This window comes from Papilio machaon, chromosome 24 (genome assembly GCF_912999745.1).
Source record: "Papilio machaon chromosome 24, ilPapMach1.1, whole genome shotgun sequence".
Lineage (NCBI taxonomy): Eukaryota > Metazoa > Arthropoda > Insecta > Lepidoptera > Papilionidae > Papilio > Papilio machaon.
The window spans coordinates 1,800,161-1,815,682 of record NC_060009.1 but is presented as its reverse complement, the minus strand read 5'-3'; the positions used below and the strand labels follow the sequence as shown (position 1 = coordinate 1,815,682).

Sequence of the window (15,522 nt, the reverse complement as noted above, 5' to 3'; positions counted from 1 at the left end):
CGCGCACCGCCGTCGACCTATTAAGTTCTAAACTCAATAAACATCATTGTTCCAGCGCTTAACTAGGAAAGCGCGCGGGCCGCTCGGGGCCGCTTTGGTCGCTTCCGTTCGCGGCGACCTCTAATATTCATAAGTCAATTTCCTGCCCCATTAATACGTAACGAAGTAGCGCAAATGGCCTTATCGCTCGTGCGCGATTACTCGCCCGCCGCTCTCTTACATAATTCAACGTATTAAACGAAATTGTTTAAACCTTATTGCTCGATTACTCGCCTCCCGACCGGGGAACGCCCTATCGCGCGGAGCCAATCTGCGACTCTCGATCTGCCCCACTACTAGACCCGGCCCACCCCCCACACGGGTCCCGCCTGATTTCCCGGATCCCTTTTCAGTCGTCGTCCAGTGGTGACGGTCGGATGTTAGATGTAGATGGACGCTGCTGCGCCTGCGTGAACGGATTACAGTGCCGCGCGTACTCACCCGGTACAACCCACACACTCATTCTCTCTAACCTAACATGTTATCATAAGAGACTCGAAGACGTTAAGGTGAAGTGTTAAGTGACGCGACGATTAAATCGAAAGAAGGAAAGTTTCCCGATGTTAGCGTTAAGATTAACATAGACGTTGCTATGACGATGCTCGCGATGGCACGAGGCTCGGATGATAGACGCGAAGATGAGGCGGCGGCGGAGGCAGAAGCAGAGGCCGAGGCCAACGGAGAGGTAGACGTGGTCGGGGTGGAAGAGGCCGCACCGGTGGACCTGACGAGGCGGCTGGGACTGACGCGACCCCCAGACCGGCCGGCGATAGCTTTCTCCGTGGAGAACATTCTAGATCCCAACAAGTTCACGGGCCGGTCAGATGTCCCTCTTAGATATGATGATCACTATTGGAGACCGCATTATGATAGAGACGACAGCGATTCTGGTAAGTTATACCTTAACAATTTTATTCTAACTTTTGCTTGTAAGCTTGAATCTAGATCTTGATCTAGTCTTCTGAAATAAAATGTCCTTAAGGAATAGTAGCACCAAACGAAAATATCATATAAAAACTAACAGACGAATGGTGAACTTCTTCTTTTCTTGAACCATGTTAATTAACTAGATTAACACCAAAGTACTCACCAAAAGGAACATTTCATGCAGGAACCTCTCCACACCTCTAGCGTATATTTCACGCGTATTTTCGCAAAATCTTCATTCTTTATTGTTAGGTTCTATGTCAATTTCGACCGACACTCATTTCTGCAAATGAAAGCTTTGCCAATTTTCATTTATTCTTATTTCATTTAGCTACAACAATTATTTTTAAGTTACATCATCATCTCCCTGGCCTTTTCCCACTCACGTGGGGTCGGCACACAAGGTTTTATGAACCTTAAAGTTTTGGCTTAAGTTTTTACGGCCGGCCGCTTGACTGTCGCCAACCCTACTTGGTAAGAATTTCTTAAGATTAAATATAAGCAAAATAATTCGAAATTAATATACTTCCAAAAATACACCAAAAATTAAAATTAATTATAAAACATTGTAATTATAACATAACTTCAAGTTCTTGTCTTGATAATCGTCCTGTATTGGTCTTTCAAAACATTATTCACTCCAATAGATGAGGTCGATCTGGTGATTCAAAGCGGCAGTATATTTCATATAATAATTTTTAAGTTCACATACATACGTTCACAAGTTCACGTACATCTTTTGTAAACACAAAAGCATTTTAGATTTATAAATAAATAATAGTAGAGTAACGTAAAGAATTCTTAAGAGAATTAGGGACCGGAACAAACGCGGCTTGCGGGCAGATAGACAATAATTTTAACAAGTTGTTCGTTATTAACAACTCAAATACATCATGTGTTTCGTACATTATACATTGTTTTTGACATTATAAACCGACACTCGAATTCTATTATATCTAATATATAAAATTCTCGTGTCACGGGGTTCGAACTTGAACTCCTCCGAAACGGCTTGACCGATTCTCATTAAATTTTGTGAGCATATTGAGTAGGTCTGAGAATCGGCCAACATCTATTTTTCATATCCCTATTAAGGTTTTTTTTAACTGCGCTCGGACGGAGTCGCGGGCGACAGCTAGTAGGCGTATACATAGATATGTTATTTATCGCATTTTATTGTTAAAAATGTAGAAGCTTTTCTAACGCCATCAGTTAGAAAATTATAAAACCAATAAGATATAGGTATGTATATTATTAATATTATACTAAGTAAGTAAATAATGTAGACATTAAAGTAAATATATTTATATTTTAAAATTATATTGTACAGATTATGACAAGGGCTTGAACCCCCCAAAAGAGCGCTTCTAGTCATTTTGCCGCTTTTGCTAGTTTATAAATTAAATCGTAGTACATCTTACTAATATAATGAAAGCGAATGTTTGGATGTATGTTTTTTTGAAGGTATCTCCAGAACGACTCAACGGATCTCGATGAGATTTTGCATAGATGTAGAACATAGTTTGGAAGAACACGTAGGCTACTTACAAATTTTTTTTTAAATAAGGCGCGGTCGAAGTTGCGTGCAAAAGCTAGTAAAAAAGCAAAGCTATTCTTATTACTAACAGATTGATTTTTTAAATGCACTTAGTGAAGTGTAAATACATTATTAAGTTTTATATTTGACTAGCTGTCGGACGCGACTCCGTCCGCGCGGAATTAATAAAAAAACTAAATATTGTGTGACTTAACTATGTGTTCTTCCAGACTATGTTCTACATCAGTGCCAAATTTCATCAAGATCCGTTGAGTCGTTCTGCAAATACCTTCTTACAAACATCCATACATCCAGACATCTAAAAATTTGCATTTATAATATTAATAAGAAGTAAGATTATTCAAAGATTGTGTTTTTGATAGAATACGTGACAGTTACATTACAATTACAAGGCCGTAGTAGTTTAAACAAATTTAGTCTTTATTCCTTTGTAGTTAAAGTTTACACATATCGGAAACATGTTTCGTATATTGACAATCTTTTAGAAGTCTCAATTAACTACGTGACGAAAAGTAAACGTTTTTATTACAATAGAATATCCGGAACTAGTGAAGGCGTGTTTAAAACACAATTATGGTTGTGTCGATTGAAATGTTTGTTCCGTCCGTTTTTATTCTAAACCGTCAACGGCTTTTATAATAAGCGACATGTTTATTATTTTCAATCAATTATAAAGCTATTTGATTACGTAATTGTTGATGATAATTTAATAATTATTTAAATCCTTCATACACGTTTAATTTGGTTGGCGATATGCAGTCGGGGCTGAAAAATATTAAGACAAGACATTAATGATTATAGAACCTTGTACGCTGACATCACGTGACTGGGATAAGGCCAGGGTGATGATGATGATGATGATATTGGTGAAATATAAAACATTTTTAATTTTAATTAATATTTTTCAATTTGCTTCTTTAACTGATTTCTACAAATTGATATTTTTTATATCAAAGACTTCTTGAGAACTTTTGGAAAATTTTCCAGTTTATTCTTTTAAGATTTTTCTTAATCGATTGATTAAGCCTTTCTACGAGTAAGTATTAGATTTGTAGGTAGGTTTTTCATTCAATTGTTTAAAGCCCGCCTAGGTATTAAAAAAATTGTGTTTTGTAAAATTTAAACTTAAAAATAACTTCGAACTTTTACGCCTCAACGTAACTTTTTTTGAAGAAAGGTTTAACTATGTTATAGACGTGCCAACAAATAATTTTGACTTTGTTAGGAACATACATGTAGGGAACACTGGTCTTTGCTCCTCATGTAACTACTTCACAATTTTTTCTTTGCGCGTATAGAATTTTCAGTGTCCTGAAATATTGCGAAGCCGTACCATTGGTCCAATACCCCTGTCGTAATGTCTGCGATAAAACACCTTAGTTTTGCGTATCAACATTACTGTCAATAAAGACCTGATTTATATTTTTTCCCGTCCGTCGGCCGATGTCCGCCGCGTCCGGAACCAACTAAACTGTCAACACGACAGCTGCCACTAGCAAACGCGCAAATTGATTTATACCTACCCATTTTATGGTGTATTAAACTTTTAATTATGCGTTAAAATATTTATTAATTTATATACTTTAATACTAATATTTGTTCAAAGACTTTACTGTTACTGTCCGCTGTAGGCATGCCTATATAAAGTTGAAATTGACATTTCGCACACTGTCATTCGCTTTGTATAAAAGGAAGATAGCAATATGTTTTTGTTTGTGTTTTGTCAGTGAAAACTTATTGTTATTCATTAAAAAAAATGTTAGGATAAATTTTAACGTGACAAGCTTATGTTGACCTGTGATATAAAGGGAAAACATAACAAAATAGCTACAGTACGGCAAAGATCTTGTGACAATTTTTTGATATTGAAAGGGGGCACTAGTGAAATGTTAGAACTAATGTCAATCGGGTCAAATAACTTTGTCCGTCCATAACATTAGGTATATATGGTTCGATTGTCTGCATTGTGTTTTATTAACAAAAATTGTTGCTAATAAACAGGAATAAAAGTTTTATCGATGTGTTCGATATAATCTCTAAATTAGAGTTATAATATAATTTAATGATTTGTGAGGGAAATTTTCTGTGAAATTGAATTTTTTCATGAATTTTGAGGTATCAGCCATATTCTAAACGGCAACCGGAAGGTGAATCAAGAAATATTGTTTTATTTAAAATCTTATAATTGAATTTATACTTCACAAAAGTAATACTTTTTTCAATGTGGATTTTTATTTGATTTGTTGTTGTCGTCGGCGACTTCGTCCGCGCGGAATTAAAAAAAAAACTTTGTAGCCTATGTGTTCTTCTAGGCTATGGTCTACACATCTATGCCAAATTTCAGCGTCATCCATGCAGCCGTTCTGGAGATACCTTGTAATATCCATCCATCCATCTAAACATTAGCATCTATATATATATATATAATAAAGAAAGTAGTTACACTATTTATAACTCAAGAATGGCTGAATCGATTTGATTGAAAATTGCTGGGCAGGTAGCTTAGAACCAGGAAACGGACATGGGATAATTTTTACCCCGTTTTCTTTTTTTTTTTTTATTCCGCGCGGACGGAGTCGCGGGTAAAAGCTAGTTTATAATATTAGTAAGATTATACGCCGTCATATTGTGAGAGCTCAATAAATATGCTACTTGAAAATTTACAAGAAACCTTTGGAATTGTGTTGAATATTTGCGAAACAACTGACTCTAAGATTTCGTATATATTTTATGTTGGTAATAAAAGTATCAATGAGATAGAAAGATTTAAGATAACAGCACCTCTACTGCCATTAAGATGTTAGATAACTGAAATATTATATCTACCGATATTTGATGCTGGAACTATGAGTTATGTCTATGTACGTTAGAAATGATCATATTAACTAAGGGTTCGTAGCCGGAAATTTCCTTTGGCGTTGCACCTGATAAAAACATTGTTATTTCTGTTATTTTCAAAGAGAATTCATTTTTTTATACTACATTGTAAAGTGGCAACAATTGTAACAAGAATGTAACGTAATAATGATGTTCAAGCGATTTCTATATTTATAGCTAACGTGAAATAAAATCAAAAGAGAGCACTTAACGAATTGACCATTTTCAACAAAAGAAAAACTATATCCGTAAACAAAGATCATTCCTAATTTTTACCTTAAAGAAGTCCTACTACGACAAAATGTCGTTATACAAAACCCGCAAACACTCAAAATAAGAACACGGAGCGAACGCGTGCCACGATTGGTCGTCGTGCGACAGGGATAGCCGCTTGTTTGGACCGCGTTAGAATGGGTCGGATGCGACCCTAAGCCAGCGTCCCTTTGCGCAACAATCCGTGAAATTAGAGTCGTCTAAACGAATCTAACGATTATTTTATTATCCCTTTTGCACTAAGATTTGTTCCTTGCTCACTCAAATAAAAATAAAAGGTGAGTAAGGCGTCGCGAGGGTCAAGGGGCCATAAATTTTCCCAGTTTAAGGTCTGAACCGGCTTATTATGCGGCCCTTTAACCCCGACTGGGGAAGGATACTTATTTTTTAAATGGTTCTTTTTTACTTTTTTGTTCAAGAAAGAATACTTCTATAACTAAAATCCTTCTTCATAAAGTATTTAAATATTTTAACAAAATAATGAACGTTTTACTATTGACGGTTTAACATCTTGTGGGTCTGTAAAAGTTCTCGTTTTTGGTGGACTTGTCGCAGAACCTCCGGGAAAGCCACCGACAATAGGAGTGTTGGTCATAAGAAGAAATCAAGGCTACCAAGGCACCTCAAGAAGAAACTGTTTAATAAAAACAATGCTTTAGGATGAGAGATTTTTAAGTATTTTTTACACGGTTTCTTTTAAATGAATTGAGCGTTGAAAATAATATATCCGTTTATAATCTGCCGTCGGACACATAAAGACATTGTTACTCAAGCTAATGTGTCAATTTTTAAGTTCAACATTGTACGGATTTCAGTTTTTTCCTGATAAATATTAAGAAATTGGACTAGAAGTATTATTAAAATGTATAAGTCACTGTTGTCTTTGTTATAATTTACACCGTGTAAAACGAATACTTTGAGAGTTTCCTTTAAATCGAAAGGGTGTTTAAAAGCCTTCAGTACGGCGCGTGTTAACGAGGGGCTTAATGTTGGCAACACTGCTCGCCTGACTTTTTAATTATCAACCTGAAATGACGTGATAACACCGCGGTATTCCGAATATAAATGAGTTTTTAACCTCCTTTCTATTAAATGTTTTACTTTCTTTATTATATTTTTTCGGTTTTAAAGTTAATTAAAAATTGTATTTAATTTGGCGAATCTATCACTTGACTACAATTTCTAATTGCTTATCTAAATTTTTTTATTGATATTTGATTAGTCACTTATAAGTAACGATTATTTGTTAGGCCCCTTACTTTGTCTAGATTTCTTTGTTATATAGATCTTTTAACGGACACCTACGTGATAATTGTATATCCATCTAGGATTGTTACTTAAGATAGTTCCACAGATAAAAATAAAGTCATTAGAGTCTATAGGATTGCAAACAGTGACAGCATAATTAGCTAATGGATATCAGATTTTGAAGACAACATATCCACTAAGGAATTAAGTTTAAACGTTCAAATACCTCTTAACAGAACTGAGAACATGAACCCATTCGACGGGCGCAGCGATCCGGCCAATCCTTACCAAATTACTCCTCTCCATTTTCTTCATTTAACAAATTGATGGTTTCAGTATGCTTATATAATATTGCCACACCAAAATGAATCCTAATTTTATTGGCTTAAAGTCGAAAATGCATTCAAAACGGTCAACAAAGCACTCGACCCTCCCGGAGTGGAATACGCCCCGAGATAAGGTTGAATTTGGGTTAATGAAGTGCACACTTAGGATTTTTAACCTTAACAAACAGAACTTAAAGATCATAATTGTTCGAGGATTCGGCGTGGGGTGTGTAGGGGTGTGGGTAAGGGGTTGCGGTCCAAGTTTGTAATTAATAAAGCCCTCTCAATTACAAGTGCCTTTCCTCGCTGGATTCGGGTGCGTCGGAATATGAGAGCGCTGCGGTCGGAGACGTCTGGAAGGAGTTAAGATTTATTATACGGTGACGTAAGGAATTATTACTTTGATGCAAATTAAGTATATTACATACTAATATTCTTAGTCTTGATAATGATTGAAATTGATCATTAAAAATTTACTGAACGAATACGACTTTCTTTTGTTATTTTAAACTGTTCAGCGTTCGTTCATAAATAGAAAACTGAAAAGATCTTGAACACATTTTCAGAATCATAGACTTTTTATTATAACGTCTTATTACACTTTCATACATATAGTCTTATCACCATCTCAAAGGCCGGCAACGCATTTGCGATTCCTCTGGTATTGCAGATGTCCATGGGCGTCGATGAACACCTTGGTGTTCCCGCTGCTCGTTTGCCCCCTTCTCTTATAAAAAAAAAAAAAAACATGAATAAATAACTTTATGTTTTATGTTACCTTTATGTTACCGTAGTCTACAATATTATATTCTCTTCTTATTGTGTTTATTAAATAATTAATTAATTAATCATTTAACTATTAAAAAATGTTTTAGCCTGTAAAGTTTTTCTATCTAAACATAAATATGTAAATTGTACTAAGTAAAAAAAACCTTTTTCCGGATATCTCGTTCCCAAGTTACCAGACTAGCAGGAGGCTTTCGGCGTCGCCGGCACAAATCCGCACAGCTTACAGAAGCTCACAACTTTACCACGTTGCGGTCGAAAGTGGTTACTTTACGAGGACATTTTGTGAACTTTAAATTGTATTTAGTATTTTTGGGATACCAAAATTGTTTGTATTGAGTTTTTAAGATTAAGAAATCAAACAGATTTCAATAAAAAATAAATAACTACTAGAGTATTTGGTTGTCAATAACCATATTAAAACATTGGGCTATAGGGTTGTCAACGAATGAGCAATTTGCTTCTTTTGTCAGCGAGTGTGAAAGTATTTATGTTGGTGCCGTAATGGGTATGCATGCCGTACTAATTGTCATAGCAAATAGAGAAGCGCCTTCTGAAGCGCTGTTACTGCTTTACTGATTGATTCTTTATTCGTTGATAGATTAGTAGCTGAACGATAGGAACAAATGAAAGTCTGTCATTACTGAAAGACAAGTGAGTTCATAAAATCAATAAACCCAATGGGGAAAAATTCACAGTAGGTACACCGATCGGGGAAATACTTCAAAATACATATATGTATGTAAGTTGGTAAAAAAATGGTAATAATGAGGTCGTATTTTTTAGTAAAGCGACCATGTGTCACTATTATTATGTGAATCAGTATATTTTTATTTATATAGTTTATTAATATGAATGGTAATTCTATTGTGACCTGTAGCTTTAACGGCTGTATCGATTTTGACGTTTGATTTGATGTCATTCTTTTTCTGCCACGAAGTGCATTGACCTCTATAAATGGATAGGCTATAAGACGTGGTATTTTGTGCCTATATGATTTTTGCCATTTGGAATTGGGACTAGCAGTTTATATCGGTGGTTATAATTAGAAATAATAGGGATAGAGTTAAGTGTCGGTAACATCAACAGATGCGCTTAAGTCAGAACGAAGCAAAAGCTGTCATCTCCAAGCAATGACCTAGTCATTTATAGAGATCAGTGCTGAAGTGTCAAGTAAATAAACAATGGTTTTTATTTGTGTTAATTAACACTTTTCTTTTTATTATCTGCTGTAAAAATTATTAATTTCGTTTCATGTATTTATAAAAAACGGCAATTTATATCAGCACATCTGTTTCTAAAGTTGTACTATTAATTTCTTACAACCGTAGACGACCAATTTCGTACCTAAATTAATTTGATATGCTTACATCAAACTAATTAACACTTAATTTCGGAAACAATAAGCTTCATTTTTGTTTGTGATAATTATTTCTTAATGAAAGCTCCCGCAGTTATTTTAATTTGAACTTTAAAACTTTACGATTAAAGTGCATTATAGATAAAATTGTCTTTAGATGTTGTGTTCGTATCTATATTTTGTGTTTAACAGTAAAATTAAACTGTGAAATTGATAGTGTGGAAAGGGCTTCAGTAAAGCAAGCCATAAACTGTACTAAATACGGTCTTTATCGTATATCAGGTACGATGGACGTCCTTAAATAGTTTGTTTGCGGTTATTTTTTATTTATAGTCTTCAACGTGTTAATCTAAAAATGGAATTGTTATTATTAATATCTGTTAAAATATTTATAAATACTAATGATTTGTGTTTTTTTTTACTGTAAATTTCCAAAGACGTATATTTTACATAATGTTTTCTCGTTTTGATAAAGATATTGTGAGAGTTGACATAATTTGTACTAACATTTCGACAACGAGTAAAATAATTAGAGACTTATGAAATTACTCTTGTTTTAAGCTGTCGAAATTTTTAAAAATATTAGAGTAATTTCAGTTCTAGTAATTCAGGGGTGGCGAACCAATGGTACTGCAATTAATAGCTAATACAAAAAAAGGCAGGCATATGTTCATATTAGTAGCCACAGTATCAAATCAGATAGTGCAGGATGTTAATGTAACTAAGAAAAAAAAGATTCGGATTTTTTTATTATTTTTCCCCATGTAGTTATCGACCTGGTCATACACCGGCTAATTGTAAAATTTTGGGACACGTTGTATATGTATATAGTCAGAACACGCTGTATGTAGTTCAGTATAAAGTACGAGATGATACCGATAGTATCAATTTTATGCAAAAAGGAATGCAATTTTATGGAATTTGTAAATACAGAAATAATTTGCTTTACAGAAATATTTCACCATTTCATAAGATAATATCAAAAGATAGACATTAAAAGAAGATTAAATAATTTAATATTTATTAGAATAACATTTATTCTTTGATATTAATACATACTCGTAGTTTAAATATTGTCAACACATTCTAAAATATTAGCCACTTTACTCGATATCCATGAAAAAAAAAATGGCTAATATTTTCTTTTAATATATCCATTAGTGTAAATTGTTTAACATCAAAGAAATTAAATATCAACGATTAATATATCTTACTAATATATGCGAAAGTTTAGATGGATGGATGGATGTATTGAAGTATCTCCGGAACGGCTCAACGGATCAAATAATGTGATGAAATTTGGCGTAGATGAAACAATCTGGAAGAATATATAGGCTACTAATCAAGTTCTTTTTTTTTTAATCCACGCGGACGGAGTCGTGGGCGACAGCTAGTACTATATTTTTGCAATAAAACAGATGCACACTGATAGATCCAAAATATATTGTTAAGCTTGCTACACACCTTCAGATTTAATTGAAGAGTTATTTATAAATGTTCAGTAGTTATTGACTGGCATTAATAAGGTAGTGTTTTGATTTTTAATATTTCAAACTACACCTACAATTTCGCAAACATATGTCAAATCTTAAATTAACCTTAATATTTAGCGAAATTTTTATATGAAATCAACATTAATTTATTACAAACATATTTTAGTTTTAAAATAAACCTATCTGCAGCTTTGGAAAATGGCGGATCAAACGATTAAAAGATATCAATAAATGTGATAAATATTAATACCATTTGGACTTAAAAGAGACTATAAATTCAGTCTCATGGACGATGGTATAAATTTTTAATTAATGGCAAATTTCTTTCCCTGATGTTTATACGGCCAGTTCTAAATGTTATGACAACATAACCTCTTTGATATCGATTTGACACTTATTAATAGTGATTTTACCGCCAATTCGCGCTTACCTAACTAATAATGGCGGCTAAACACAACACGTATTTAGACAATATTTATACGTCCTGTCTACCATTAGGATTTGTATTTTACTAATTTTACTATGCGCGAAATAATCATAAATTATATTTTAATGTTTCCGGACATTCGCCGCCGATGTTGCCGTATTAAAAATGAATAGCGGGTTCTTAAAGTATTTCGCACTGGCAACACTGACACTGTAGGAAGCGGATACGTCTATTATATCATCTGAGAACATGAAAATTTCAGAATAATGGTCACGAGGAAATTATAAAATGTTTAATTTATACGAAGTTTCTTTTCTTTTCTTGTTTATATATGTGGAGTTGTTAAAAACATATTGGCCATAGTCATTAGTTTGAAAAGTTTATTGGACTATAAGCATTGGTTGCGCGCGTAAATCCTGACAAGGGTTACATTGGAAGATAATTTTGAAGTTTACGCAAATGTTCCGACTACCCACGTAAATTATTATTCACTAAATTTCTCTGAATTATTGAAAACAAATAATAACATTGTCGAAAGATTTATGTTTGTAGAACGGCAAGTTTCCTAAAATAAGTTGTGAAATTATTTTATGACAATTTTCATCTTCTTGTACGTAGTAGTTTTTACCCGCGACTTCTTCTATGTAGAATTAAAAAAAAAACTAATAATTTTAAATTTGGAAACGTTCAAAGCTCAGACAATAAATCGGAAAACGATTAAAATCGATTTTTGCCATAAGTAATTTTATAAACTCTGTACATACTAGATAAATATGAAATTTAGTCATGTCTTCTTTGTTTCAGTCAAAGACCATCTCCAAAACTCGGACATCGAAGCTGACGATGTTGAAACCGATGACCAAACATCCAATATGGATGATGACCTTTTGACACAATCAGACTTGGACGAGAACGGAGACCCAAAGAGTCCCATTAGTTCCAGTTCCAAGAAGGGAAAGGGAGGATCCTCCAGGGATTCTAAAGGGGGTACAAAGCCTCGTAGAGCAAGGACCGCGTTCACATACGAGCAGCTAGTATCGTTGGAAAATAAGTTTAAAACGACTAGATATCTGTCCGTGTGTGAACGGCTTAATCTTGCTTTGAGTTTAAGTTTAACGGAGACACAGGTAAATAGTTTAGTAATATTTTAAAGTCTTATCATATTGATTATCCGATGTATTAAATGAAAGATAAAATAGTGAAAAACTAGTCAATTTAACCATTAAGATATGTAGCGCATGTTTTCTTAAATTCCATTTTTAGCTGAATAGAAAATATTAGGTCCTTACATATGAAATTGGCGTTTTGTATGGGAGGAACAAAAAGTCGAATATTTTTTAATATAATATATTTAATGAATCAAAGTATGAACCATTATTTTCTATGCACTTTTGCCATCTCATAGGTAGTTCATTGATCCCTATACTAAAAAAACCAGTCGGACGGGAATCAATAAAATCTTTGAAGGCGATTTGGACTGCCCCATGGGAGTTGAATTTTTTCCCTTGCAAGAAGTTATTCAAATTTCGAAAAAAATGGTAATCTGTTGGAACAAGGTCCGGGGAGTACGGAGGATGTCTTAGACTTTTCAATTGAAGCTCTTCTAATTTAGTAGCCGTCTGTTGCGCAGTGTGTGGTCTAGCGTTGTCGTGAAGCAGCAGTGGCGTGGAGCGATTGACCAGCCTAGGTTGTTTAGCCGCTAGCTTTTCCATCATGGTTTGCAATTGCTGACAATAGACATCAGCCGTAATAGTCTGGCCAGATTTGAGAAAACTGTAATGAACAATACCGGCACTAGTCCACCAAACGCTTACAAGTAACTTTTGTGGGGTTAATTTTCGCTTGGGGCAGGATTTGGCTGGCTGGCCAGGATCCAATTGCGCTGAGCGCTTCCGATTATCGTAAAGAACCCATTTTTCATCACAGGTAATGATTCGGTTTAAAATACCTTCATTATTGTGCCGGTTTAGTAATGTAACGCAACAGTCGACGCGCGTTTGCCGGTTTGCTTCAGTCAATTCGTGAGGTACCCACCTTTCAAGCTTTTTAATCTTCCCAATTTGCTTCAAGTGAATTAAAACAGTTTTATCACTAACATCGCAGCCTGCAGCTAACTCGGACCTGGTTTACGATGGATCCGCTTCCACAATAGCCTTCAACTCTTCATTATCAACTTGAGTCTCAGGCCGTCCACGGGGCTTGTTCTGCAGATCGAAATTTCCAGAACGAAAACGTTGGAACCAAAAACGAACTGTGTTTTCTTTTGCAACACGACCGCCATACACATTATTCACCCTTCGAGTCGTTTCCGCAGCACTAGTGCCACGGCGGAACTCGTACTCGTAAATAATGCGATATTTTAAGTTTTCCATTTTGTAAAATGAGTGACGCAAACAGAAAAAAACAGAAGAAAAAAAACAAATGAATGACGGTCATCGAACCACAAATACATGAGTCTATAGCTGTACAAATTTGAATTTGGAATTCCTTACCAAAGAGGAGAAATTCGTGATTAAAGTGGCCAGTACGAAAAACGCCAATTTCATATGTAAGGACCTAATAGTTATGCGTTTTATATCCATAAAGATTTTAGTGAGAAACTTTCAACTTTTATATTTATCTTAATATATAATCTTTTAAAAAAACAGATTGACAAATTTTTCAGATTAAATTTATAAATTGAGTAAATTATAACTTTAATTTTTCCACAGGTCAAAATCTGGTTCCAAAATCGCCGCACAAAATGGAAAAAACAGAACCCTGGGATGGACGTGAACAGCCCTACGGTTCCGCCGCCGCCCGCGGGAGGTTTCCCGTCGGGGCCTTACCCCGGAGGCCTTCTGTACTCCCATGGGGTCCCTTACCCGTTCACGGGGCCTGGGCCCTATGCGCCATACTTCCATCACTTAGCTGCCAATCATCATCACACTCATGGCAGTCTGGGGCACTCACACACGTGATTATGGCCCCGCCCTGCTGACGCTAGGGTAGACAAAGAGAATGAAAATGGACTATCGACTTAGTGATGTGGGGATTATAAATAGTGCAATTTATTTAAGATATTATGAATCGATTGTGATACATACGATAAGATTAGTTTATTTTACTGTCATTTTTATCAACTTAAGCGTAAAATAATGTCCGTTTTCACTACTCGTATCTTTATAAGTATGTGTTATTTACTAAATACTTTAATTAAAATATATGTGTTTTAGTGAAAACGGGTATTAATTAAATTTTCTTTTAAGTTACTATTTTCAAGTAATTTATAAATTAATAAAGTAGTTATTATCTTGTATAAAATATTTATTTAATTTACTCTTTCATTTGGTAATATTTATGTTCAATTTATTTCTTAATTATAACCACATGAATAATTGTATATACATAAGACGGCCGCTTAAAATAATTTAATATTTAATAACTGGTGTAAATTCAAATTTGTCATCAAAAACTTTTGGCATTGGACAGAATCATATTTAGAAAAAAATATTTAATCTGTCAAATAATACTTATATATACAATTAATAAAATTGGAGTGTCTTTATGTCCGTAAATCCACATTTGTTCCGGGTAATCTCAGAAATGGTAGGATCGATTTGACTGGAAGCTAACTGACTTGCGCGCAAGTAACTTAGGCTATTTTTTATCCGCGCTAACGAATTCGCGGGCAACCGCTAGTAGTGTAAATAAAACTTGTATAAAGATAAACATTTGTAAATAAGAAAACTATAAACTAAATGTTGTAAGCTTTTTATTTATTATTTTCATTACTGTACTATCATTGTCATTTTTCTGGCCTTATCCCATTTAATAACCTTGTTTGGTTTAATAATAGCCTACCCTAATTATTATTGTCTACTTATTTAAAAAAGAAGTAATAGTTTAGTGGCTTAGTTATATGGCCAGTTACTGCACTGCATAAAGATATTCTTTATTCGTATTACTGTTCTTTATTGATTGAAAAAAAATTTTCTGTTCAATTACATGTTAAACTGCTATGTACATTTTATTCCAATTTAATCAATACTTATTTATTAATTAAATGCAAATGATTATCTAATATATAAAATTCTCGTGTCACAGTTTTCGTTCCCGTACTCCTCCGAAACGGCTTGACCGATTCTCATGAAATTTTGTGAGCATATTCAGTAGGTCTGAGAATCGGCCAACATCTATTTTTCATTTTTTTTTTAACTGCGCGCGGA

The 15,522-nt window shown here is 34.3% G+C and overlaps 1 protein-coding gene across 1 annotated transcript; it reads left to right on the top strand.

Moving 5' to 3' along the window:
- Window positions 1-461: 461 nt before the first annotated feature.
- On the top strand, window positions 462-14,339 carry LOC106716041 (homeobox protein slou). The gene is made up of 3 exons (XM_014509472.2): window positions 462-929; window positions 12,119-12,441; window positions 14,026-14,339. Exons 1-3 carry the CDS (start codon window positions 632-634, stop codon window positions 14,272-14,274), a joined length of 870 nt encoding a protein of 289 aa, XP_014364958.2. The 5' UTR covers window positions 462-631; the 3' UTR covers window positions 14,275-14,339.
- The last annotated feature ends 1,183 nt before the right edge of the window (window positions 14,340-15,522 follow it).